The following is a 12,144-nucleotide window of genomic DNA, read 5'->3' on the forward strand; positions in this document are numbered from 1 at the left end:
CTATTCAGGAGGGGGTCTGACTATCTGGAAATGAAATAATATTATCAGCTTAGTAAAGTTTATGTGAATAATAAGAAAAATGAAAATTGAAGATTTTCAGATGGTCTGTAAAGGTGAAGCAATTTGAATTTGGAGGCTAAAAACTAAGGGCCTGATTTAGAGTTTGGCAAAGGTGGTTACTCTGTCACAAACGTGACAGGTATCTCATCCGCCATATTACATGTTCCATAGGCTATAATGGAACTGTAATATAGCAAACAGAATATCCGCCACATTTGTGACAGGGTAACCACCTCTGCCAAACTCTAAATCAGGCACTAACTTAGTATCCTCAGATTGATTTGTAAGAACAATGCAATTAAATCAAGCAGAATATGATATGGATGATGAGAGGCTTCAATTGAATTGAGAAAAGTTCCAACCATCCCATTCATATTACAATTTTGTTTTTTTTAGATGTTTGTAAATTAAATAAAATTTCATCATTTGTGTATCTGTTTGATACTTTTATGTATTGTTTTGTGGTTAATATGATCAAAAATGCTTAAGCAGAGGTCCCCAGCTTCCAGCAATGATTCTGTTGGGATCCCCGGATTCCAATATTAATTCAGTCATGGTCCCTGGGTTCGAGTAATGATTAGGTGAGAGGGGGATCCACAGAACTCAAAAGGTTAAGAACCACTTCACTAAGTAATGAGTCAGTAAGCAGCTACTGTTTGCGACCCAGTTAATTTAGCAAAACAGGCAATTTGTTTCCTGGTTTAGAGATGAGTAGGTAAGAACCTTAAAAGGGTACAACCTTAATGCCCTAGAGACTTGGTTAGAGACTCATTGCTCAGGTGCTCCCATTCTATAAATGAAGCAGGTTTCACCCAAGTTTAATCCAAAACAATAGGTGCAAGGTCTCCTAATCCAGATAGCAAACATGTTCAAAAGCAATGAAAATGCAGCAGGGGTGTTAGAAATGTGGTTTTTGGTTGGCAGAGGTTTGCACCCTGACAATACAGGAACGACAATCCTAGTCAGGGTGTCAAACAAACCTTAAATTAACCTGAGCTCACCCACTGGTACCTTGGCACAGTGCAGTGAGGCTTAACTTAGAGTCAATGTGTAAAGTATTTGTGCAAAACATCATAGAGCAAAACAGTGAAAAAACTACGCAAAAAGATACCACACCTGGTTAGAAAAATAGAACTTAATTTAAGGAATAAAAGTCCAAAATAACAAAAATCCAATAAGTAGAATTTCAGTTATGAATTTTTAAAGAATAAACTGTAAAATAGTGCTAAGAAGCAAGAAGTGCCAACCGGGGATATCTGTTCACGCTGGACTAGGACAAAGTCAAAAGTTAAAGCCAACAACGATGGAGGGCAACCTGGATACAAGGACCCAGTGAGGCCCGCTGAACAAAAGTACCTTAAACCTGGTTGTGTCAATGATGAAGATGAACGGGGCAGCTGAAGTGAGTCACCAGTGTTGATCCCAAATGTGGAGATGCTGTGTAAATTTTCCCCAAGCAGTAGAGGGGATGCACTTATTCTCTCCAAGGAACAGCACTGATGTGTTGGTTCTGAGATGCAGTGGGTTTGAATGTGATGCGTCGGTTCTATTCCTGTAACAGCGACAATGCGTCTGAGTGAATCAGTGCCGCAGAGGTGATGCAGCAGTCCTAATCCATGCAACAGGAGTGATATGCCAGTTCCAATCTGTGCGTTGGGTTGACAGAGGATACATCAGGTCTGCTGAAGCAAGCACCCTGGGCCCACTTCCAAGGGTCCAGGACACACTTTGCAGGGCACAATCGCAGTTGACAGAGTCCAGGTGCAGAAGTAGGTTGGTTGGAAGTCTGTTATGTCCCTGAGACTTCAGATCAGGAGACCGGTCAGCTGGTCATTGGAGTTACTCTGGGTTCTGGGTTGGAAGGAAGCAGGTCCAGTCCTTTTAACTCCTGGGCCAGAGGGCTGCAGGCAGCAGGTCAGCTCAGCAAAGCAGGAGTCCAGCAAAGTAGCAGCATAGTAGTCCTCCTTCCTGGCAGGTATCTACAGGTCCAGAAGAGTACTGACGTGTTAGGGTCTGATGTCCAGTTCTGATACCCAGTGGTGCCTTTGAAGTGAGGGAGACTTGTACAGTGACCTTCCCTTCCTGTCCTTACTCCAGGCTCACTACTGGAGGTATGCAGCCCTTTTTTTGGTGACAGAACACAGCCTATTCAGATGCAAGTGTGAAGCTGTGAAGCTGTGCCCCGCTCCTCCCTCTCTTCTGCCCAGGATGGCATATCAGATTACAACACGAAGCTCCCATTCTGTGTAGCTGTCTAGGAGAAATACACAAGGCACAGCTGTCTCTCCAACCAGACGTGTAATTAGAGACAGGCTGCAGGCACACAGGGTTAAGAGAAGGGCAATGCCAACGTTCTAAATGTGGCATTTTAAAAATTGTAACAATAAATCCAAGATTGTCATTAAAAAGGATTTATAATTACAATTCCTTAGGTATTAAACATGAAAGATCTACCACCATTCAATTGGAATTACAGTTTATAAAATGTAAAAAGGAATACCCAATGCTATCCAATGAGAGGGGTAAACCTTGCAGTAGTGAAAAACGAATTTGGGAGTTTTTCACTACCAGGACAAGTAAGCACATCTTAGCTCTTAATTACATAGCACCCTGCGCTATGGACTAACCAGGGCCTACCTTAGGGGTGATTTATATGTAATGAAGTTTAAGCCATGGCAAGGGGTTATACATGTCAAGTGCACATGGAAGTGTAACACTGCATTAAGGCTGCAATGGCAGGCCTGGAACATGTTCTAGGAGAGCTACCTAAGTGGGAGGCACAATAAGTGCTCTAGGCCCACTGGTAGCATTTCATTTACAGGCCCTGGGTATATGTTATACCACACTACACAAGACTTACAAGTAAATTAAATGTCAATTGAGAATATGTCATACAAACCATGTTTTAGGGAGAGAGCACAAGCACTTTAGCACTGGCAAACAAATTCAGCAAAATTGGAGGAATGCAGGCACAAAGTTTGGACGAAGCCTAACCTAAGGCTGACAGGTCTAACAAGGGGCAACATAGAAGTAAATAAGGTGGTGGAAGATGAGCTATTGGCAGGCAGAGTCACTGCATAGCTCACTCAAACTAGGAGCAGTAGTTTTTGGGGAAGTTCTCCTGGTAACCACAGTGGGGGATACAGTTCACTTCAAAGTGCACTAACCACATATCTGAGCTCCTTGTAATGGCATGCCTCTTTGGTGTGTGCAAGGTCAGAATAAGTACGTCAGGCCAGCATAGCTTTAACAGCTTCTTACTGACAAGGAACAAATGGACAACACTCATGTCTATGTTCTAGAAGCACAAACAGCGGCAGCAGCATTCATGTTGCTCTGTGTCCAAGAGCTTTGTAATAAAATGGATCAGTTATGTCCAATTTCAGACACCTAGGTACCTAGACTATAAGCCTATGGCAGTCGTTACATTCGCCAAGCTCTTACGGTCCAGCTGATTAGGCTATAGCGGAGTATACTTCCTCCTGAAGAGTATCTTGGAAGACCTTTTGTTTTTTGTGATGCTTGACGTATCATTTTATAACAACATTATTACAGAATGTGACAAATTGGCTATGTGTTATGAGCCTTGCCCGAATGTCTACTTGAGGTATTTTGGGTCCATGTTCACCCAGTTATGTACTTCTAATCAAGAGATGGAAAAAACTTGAATTACAGCTGGCTTCAGCACGCGTACACGGTTACTTTGCCTTTTTGAAAAATAATGCAACTTTAAAAGTGTACCTTTCCTTTACTGTCAGATGTATATGATGAACAGCCAGCATAACAAGGTGAGAAATATTGGACATTATCTGATCCGCACACAGGTTCATAAACTGAGCGTAAGCAGCTGCAGTTTGCATTGCATGGAGCTGTCAGTTCACCAGTGAATCCAGTCCTGAAAGAAAGAACAAAAGTAAATTGCTTTTATTTCTAGTTTCATTTAATTTCACAATTGGTATAGCTATATCTTTCGTCAAATCCAACTGTTTATGTTAACAATTTGCAGAGCCAGATATACATGTAATAAAGTACTAGCAACTGATATTGCAAGTCACCACAGCTTTTCGTAACCATACAGATGCTGAAGGCCACAGGATCAGTGCCCGTATGAGATAATGGAACTCTGAGGTGACTTGCAATATCCCTTTTATGTACATTTTTTTTTTTTTTTTTTTTTACAGTACATGATCCTTCAAACATTAGAGTTTATGGAAATTCTGTATGTATTTGCCTGCAATATTCAGGCGAATGTGAGTAATCAACTGTACATAAAAATACGTTTTTTATAACAACATTTTTTATTGACTTTTGCACCATACAACAAGACATAACAAGATCTCAGCCCACCATGCCCAGCATAGTATAGTACATACCACATGTGGTACTCAACCAATACCCGCAACCAGTCTGTGGTAAGCCTACCACCTGCCCTAGATCGTATCATGTTTACGGGGGTAGCCCTGAGCTTCGTATATTGGCAATTTCTCTTAAGCCAACCAGTCTACCCCTTTCTGCCTCTCTGCAACAGAGGGGGGATCAAAGATGTGAATTCACAACAATATCCTGTTTGGCAACCAAATTTGTCCCCATCCCAATAAAGATGTGGTCTATCCTCTGCCTGCCCAAATTCTCTTGCAACCCTAGGGGTAAGGGGAAACTGCAAGTCCAAAACTGCATAAAGCTACCTTCCTCTACCCTCCAAAAAGGGAGTCAGCTCTGGACAGGACCAAACTACATCAAAAAAAATCTGCACCTGGCAGGGAGACCATGGACAGATAGCCTGGGAGATCCTACCAGCTTGATGGAGCCACAGGATGGTCATGTATGTGATGTGTAAATAATTGAGTTGGACAAGCCGAAGGCCGTGGAGATAGCCAACACCTGGTGGGGGCTATGCTAGCCTTGCACCACTCAGCATCCTCAGGCTCATCAACCCAGGCCTCCCACTTCAGTCTCAACCTAGGAAAGTAGTCAGGGGCATAATAACTAAGGAGCAATCAATCTTGGAGATGGCTGCCTTATTTAGCTTCCTCATCAAAAGTTTAGCCTCGAGGGGACTGAACTCTGGGACCTATGTGTCAGGTGGAATATTGGCCAGCATGTCACAGCTGCAGGGATTTATGAAACTAGGTACAGGAGAGCTGATAATGCTCCTGAAACATCCATACAAAAGTACCACTCAAACGTCTACAAGATGTTTGTTGCCTATCCTATCTCACTCCATAAAGCCCTCGAGACCCGTAATATGGTACAACCGCGTCCCCCGTCAGAGGGGGGGTCACCCGAGTGAGTCTGTGATACCAACCCAGAAATTGAAGCACCGCCCTCCCGCAGAACAATACCAGCCGAGTACTCTCAGTTAGGGACCGGGGAATCACCCTGTAGAGGAGGCCCATCAGCCTATCCAGGCCAAGCAAGGCCAGCGCCACACAGTAGGCTGGGTCATCCCACCCCCAATTAAACCAATCATTAATAACAACCAAACATGAAGCCAGGTAATAACAATACAGATCTGCCAGACCCATCCCTTCATCATCTGGAGATTGCCAGCAGTTTACAAAGGCCACTCAGGTGTAGCCGCCAGCCCAAAGGAAAGTACGGATCATTGAGACAGGGGGCTGGAACCGCAGCCTGAGAGTGGGGTGGGATAAGTCTGAAAAAACATGAAGAAAATGAGGTAGAGCCGTCATTTTGAAAAGAAATACCCTCCCAGGACATGGACTGGTATGTGGCCCCACTTCTGCAGGTCCCTTCCAATTCTAGCAATTAGGGGGGTCAGAGTAAGGCTGTATGCCAAGTCCTGAGGATGCATTATATAAATACACAGGTATTAAAAAGACAGGTGGCATCTAGGGATCTCAGAGAGCCAAGAGCAGACACTAGAGTCACCACTAATGGGGACCAACAGGAATTTGAAATCACTCACCTTGAGACCAGAGGCCTCCCTGTATAACTGTAGGATTTTTAACATTGTGGACCCGAGATCTGCGGGTATGCTAAGAATAACAGAATGTCATAAGCACATATTGCGATATGTTCTTCAGGGTAGTCATGCCATGACCACCTCTGAATTTGAGCATCACACTGAATGAGGCATGCCAGAGGCTCAACCGCTAAGGCAACATAAAAAAGGGCAAAGTGGACAGCCCTGCCTGGTGCTCCTACAAATGGGGAAAGGAGGATACAGGTCTCCATTTTACCCGACCAGGGTGGTAGGGCTGGCATACAAAAGACCAACAAGGGTACAAAATTAAATCCCCAACCCAGCTCTATTGAACACAGCACTAAGGAAGAACAAATCAACCGTATCTAAGGCCTCCTCAAAATCCACTGAGAGCAGGACTGAAGGGGATTGAAGGTGAAGAGCTTAGGAGAGGGCCACCAGGACCCTCCAGATACAATGCCGAGCATTGCAGGCTGGCATAAAGCCACACTGATCAGGCCAGATCGGATAAGGCTGAGGACAGCACAGTCAGTAACTTAAGACTTTGGCGAATAACTTGATTTCAGAATTAATGAGAGAAGTAGGCCGATAGGAAGAACATCTATCTGACGGCTGGTCCAATTTAGGGCTCACCACAATCATAGCCATATCCAACCCCTAGGGGAAAGGCCCCCTTACTGCCACCTCACTGTAAATCACTAGCAGGTGGGAAAGCAGGCGACTCCTGAATTTCTGATAGTATTCAACCAGAAGCGTCTCCTAGATTTCTTCAACAGGAAGTGGCTGGTCAAGCTCACTGACTAATGACAGGTGATCAAAGGCAGCAGGATGTCACCCAGCACTGGGTGTGCAAGCTCGCGGGGAGGTCGAGGCTATCTTTCATACAGTGTACGGAAGTAATGTGCGAAGACTTGCGCAACATCAACGGCGCACTCACACAAATGTCCCTAACCATCCCTAATACCTGGCCCTCTCCTCAGGCACTACTGAACTCATCCTCCACTAAGACACACAGGTTTCCACCTCAGTCATTCAACTGGCAACATTCTTGATCTACTGACGCATCAAGGAGACATCCACTTGAATATCACTTAGCTTAGTCTCTACCACTACCTCGAGTCCTGGGTTACCTTCAGGAAAGTAGCAAGGTCGGAGTGTACGGGAGACGAATCCCACACTTGGAGATTGCTACCAGCCTAAGAGGTGCCCAAGGCCAGTTTGGAATAATTTTCCATCTTTGCAAGGGCAAGGGTCAGGGGCAGTGGCTTGTCGCGCCCCTCTCTCCACCCAGGGCACCCCGGAATGCAGTAAAATGTGGCCCTTCATGACAACTCCTTTGCCTGCTTATGTCAAGGAGGGAACACAAGCAGCCAGGACAGTTGTGACATCATGGAAGCAAGGCCAACTGGAAACAATGAGTCAGGCGTGGGTAGTGGGCCCCAAGACACTTGCAATGGTGCAGTCTAAAGTAGCATATCCACAACCAAGGCGGTCAGGACCCAGGGAGGAGGCCAAGTAGATGCCTGAAGAAGAAGATGAAGTCGGGCCTCGGAGTAGCTGGGGGACACCAGGAGTTGTGACCGGGGACCTCACACGGCAAACACTCCAGGAGCCACAGAAAATGAGGAAGAGGAGGCGGGGAGCTGCCATGGACCAGGCCCATAGCAGAGGAGGGAGGGCAACAAGTCAATAGGGGTCAAGGGCAAATCCTCCAGCCTAGGCCAAAAGCAGCACAATCCAGAGGGGTCATTGCCCCAGAATTTAATCACAGGCACCTAATTGGACACCAAGGCATCACCACTTAATCGAGTCCTCCTGTGTGGCTTCTCCAGCAGTGCCACACATCCTCACTGCTGTAGCTTCACTCCATAGCCCTGATGGGGCCCAAGCACTGCTCACTGTCACTCTCTGGGGTGAGGGAGCAACAGCAGCAGTCAATCAACATCCATTCTTGTGTGCAGAGCCAGCAGAGCCACCCACAGCTCCACTGTGGTCCTGGCGGTTTTGCTCCAGCACACACCACCTGCACCATGCCAGCCCAGCTGCACACCAGCCCATGGCAAAGTCCATCGTTCCTGTCCAGCTCGGACAATTTAGGCATGGGAGCAATCTTGGGTGGGCCATGTAGTGGCCAAGTCACGGTTTGACAATCTCCAGGCCAGTAAGCAGTATCTCAGACAGGGACTGCCCCAAACCTCTAGATGTGGGGGGGGACTATTCTCAGTCAGAGAATGGTGATGGATCAAATGGGGGGCAAGAGCAGTTCTAACTCACAGCTGCCATCTTGGCCGCACCTTCACCTAAAAAAAAAGAAAACGATTGCGAAGGAATACATATTTGCAGAATATTGTCCTAATGTGGTTCTAACTTTGATTGTTGCAATTGAAAAAATGAAATCTTTGCAATTTTCCTCAAATTATATTTATAACACTGTATATTAGAGTTGAGAATGCTAGATGTTGTGTGTTGCTGCTGGGTAATGGATTTTTTTTTTTTCTAATTTTGCACATGAGGCACAAGTATAATATTCCTATGTGCACTTCCAAAGCAAATAACTTTCATTCTCAGGCAAAATTAAAGTAAGTGTAGCACTGGCAGATGGTTGTTTTCAAACTATTATCTCACTTTTTGGCTCTGACATTAGCCACGTTTTGGTTTTAGTAAAGTTAGGTGTAAAATATCCTTACTTAAAAGAGCTTTCAGCAAACTCTCTTAATCCATTGCCCTATTCTTGTGTATTCAAATGTTGCTTCTAAAGACTGTAGAATACAAAATGGGGAAAAGGATCAACTTATTTCAGCCACTAGCTAATTTCACTTTGAGTGACTGCATTTTGCACTTTCACAAAGAGAACATCCACACAGAAGATATTTCTCTTCAGTGCCATTGTTTTTGTTTTTACTTTATTAATACTTTAGTGTTGCCTTTCTGTTCCGAGCCTGATGTGATAGCAGGGCACTTTCTATTAGTTCTTTCTGATGTGGGCATAGGCCATATTCATTCCAGTTCGATCAGTTCCTGCCTTCTGCTATTGTTATAAATTCCTTTTGGAGTTGCCTTTGTTTATCTGACTGCGGCTATTTTACAGCATACTTGAATGAGTCCCTTTGAATCTTTATATAGTTTCTGTCATTTGGTATGCATGCAATAAAGTGCATTTATAAATGCACTCCTGTATGTCATGTTTGCGTGTGTTTTAATTGAGGCCTTCAGTTATACTTGCAAATCACTTTGGGGCATTTTTATACTCCGTTTGTGCCGAATTTGCGTCGTTTTTTTCTACGCAAATTCAACGCAAAACTAACTCCATATTTATACTTTGGCGTTAGACGCGTCTAGCGCCAAAGTTCCTGGAATTAGCGTAATTTTTTTGCGTGAACACCTTCCTTGCGTTAATGATATGCAAGGTAGGCATTCCCGTCTTAAAAAATGACTCCGATGCTATTGCGTCGGATTTATACTCCCGGGCAAAAATGACGCCCGGGAGTGGGCGGGTCTAAAAAACCCGCATTTGCGCCGGATTTTAGCGCCTGGGTCAGGGCAGGCGTTAAGGGACCTGTGGGCTCAGAATGAGCCCAGAGGTGCCCTCCCAAGCCCCCAGGGACACCCCCTGCCACCCTTGCCCACCCCAGGAGGACACCCAAGGATGGAGGGACCCACCCCAGGGACATTAAGGTAAGTCCAGGTAAGTATTTTTTTTAAAAAAAAATTGTGGCATAGGGGGGCCTGACTTGTGCCCCCCTACATGCCACTATGCCCAATGACCATGTCCAGGGGACAGAAGTCCCCTGGGCATGGCCATTGGGCAAGGGGGCATGACTCCTGTCTTTGCTAAGACAGGAGTCATTTCAATGGGGGATGGGCGTCGTAAACAAATGGCGCAAATCGGGTTAAGACGATTTTTTTGCCTCAGCCTGACTTGCCCCATTTTTAGACGCCCAAACGCCATTTTTCCCTACGCCGGCGCTGCCTGGTGTACGTGGTTTTTTTTCACGCACACCAGGCAGCGCCGGTCGGCTAACGCCGGCTAACGCCATTCAATAAATACGGCGCCCGCATGGCGCTTCAGAATGGCGTTAGCCGGCGCTCATTTTTTGGGCGCAAAACTGCGTTAGCGCAGTTTTGCGTCAAAAAGTATAAATATGGGCCTTTATTTGTTATGTCCGACTTATATGGCTTACTAGTTTGCTTCCACTGTTCTTGTTTGTAGTATCTATCTATCTATCTATCTATCTATCTATCTATCTATCTATCTATCTATCTATCTATCTATCTATCTATCTATCTATCCATCTATCTGTCTATGCTATCCCTCTTTCGGGGAATGTAGGGTAGTAGCTAATGGGCTATTTATCCCCGGGGTCACTACACTCCCTATATGGCAACGTACTGTGGGAGGTGGGTATAACCCTGCCAGACATCCTAACACCAAGATGGCAGATTTCTTAAAGTAGTGTCCACATCAGGCATCTCACCTTATGGGTAGGACTGAGCTGAGGGTGGAAGCACCTCCCTGAACACTAAATTTCCCACCTGTCCAGGTGCCTGATGGGCCATAGGGCAGGGCATGAGCATCTCTCCTGTAAGTGAAGCCAGATCTGTTTACCAAGGGTGGTGGGCTTCTTTGAAGCCCCTTGCCTTGAAATGCAGGATTGCATGTCATACTGTTAGGTGGGGTATGTAATTACCTCTCCCAGAGCAGGCTTTGTTTATGACCATCCAAGAGCAAAGGTACTCACTCTTGGCGGGTCAAACTTATGTCTGGCGGTGGAAGGCTAGCTAAAACTGACATGTATTAATAAATCCATCACTGGCATCAGTGATGGTTTATTAATATGTGATGTTTGGTAGCAAACATCTCTAGTTTCAGGGAAGCCATCATGTGGCTGCTGAACTTGTATTGATCAGTGTCCAGCACATGTATTTAATATGTATGGCTTCCCTCCTCACTCACTATGTCTAAGAATCGATAAAGACATAGCAGTGGCATATCTGCTCATACAGATATGTCCTTACATGCAAGGTAATGCACCCTTCCTTAGGTATGTAAATCCTGCTATGGGGTGACTTGCATATATTGCATGCAGTGTTTAGAGGACATGTCGCACAGCTGTGTATTAAGTTGTGTTTTCACTTTTAGCTGCATAAAGACACACAGCCTGCAATGGCAGTCTGCATGTGTTAGGTGAGGAGTCTCTGAAGGTGTCACCAGACACCCTGCAGCCCTCGGGGACCCTCTCTGGTACTCATGCCCCAGGTACCAGGGGTACAATCTGCTAGGGACGTATGGGGGCCAAAGGTATTGCCATATGGGAAACAACTGTACAGTTTTAGGACAAGAGACCTGGAACTGGGGACCTGGTTAGCAGGAACCCAGTAGACTTTTGTCAAAATTGTATCGAATACCAGGCAAAAATAGGGGTGACCATGTCAAAAAGGAGCACTTTCCTACATCTGTGCAATGCAAGGGGCTGGGCTTTATAAATTTCTATTGCTGGAAGAACTGGGTATCAAGGAGCCTTTTAAGCAAATCTAAAAAGTTTTGCAGCTCTATGGGTTAGCAAAAATGAGCGTTTAAAAATCTGTGGCTCCCTTGATCCAGCCAGTCAGCTTAATAAACCAGTTTCCTACATGATTTATGAGAAGAGAAAGGAGTACCAGTACCCTTTCCAGATTGGAGCTCCAGCAGTCTATTCATTATTAACATATTTTCCCTCACAGTTGAGAGGCAATCTATTTATTGTTAACATTAGGAATTATTCATTATTAATATTTTCTTTGCTTAGCTGAAAACGTAAGGGTTGTTTTCTATACTTGTTACTGCTCCTGCATCTCCCCTTTAAATAAATGCATTGATGTTTTGCAATATGGTTTGATTCTCAAATGATTATGTTCATTATTGGGTCTCACAATGCAAGGTCAGAACGTGCAAATGTGAATATGCTAACGGGAATCAATAACATTTGTAACAATTCTGTGTTCTTCGGCCTGATCTTCTACATTAAAGAAACATGTTAAACCTTGCAAATAAATGTATTTTAAAAATGTACTAATAAATAGTCTATTTTAGGGAGACTAGATAAAAATAACAGAATTATCAATTTACTCACAATGAGGTGATTAGATGATGAATGTTGAGA

The 12,144-nt window shown here is 44.7% G+C and overlaps 1 protein-coding gene across 1 annotated transcript in view; it reads right to left on the reverse strand.

Moving 5' to 3' along the window:
- Nucleotides 1-12,144, reverse strand: part of SLCO4C1 (solute carrier organic anion transporter family member 4C1) — a 490,988-nt gene that overhangs the window by 121,795 nt on the left and 357,049 nt on the right. Inside the window, exon 9 of the mRNA XM_069226038.1 lies at nucleotides 3,802-3,955. Within this exon, the coding sequence (XP_069082139.1) occupies nucleotides 3,802-3,955 (154 nt within the window). The remainder of the gene's footprint in view (nucleotides 1-3,801; nucleotides 3,956-12,144) is intronic.

The sequence above is a fragment of the Pleurodeles waltl genome, chromosome 1_1 (assembly GCF_031143425.1).
Source record: "Pleurodeles waltl isolate 20211129_DDA chromosome 1_1, aPleWal1.hap1.20221129, whole genome shotgun sequence".
Classification (NCBI taxonomy): Eukaryota; Metazoa; Chordata; class Amphibia; order Caudata; family Salamandridae; genus Pleurodeles; species Pleurodeles waltl.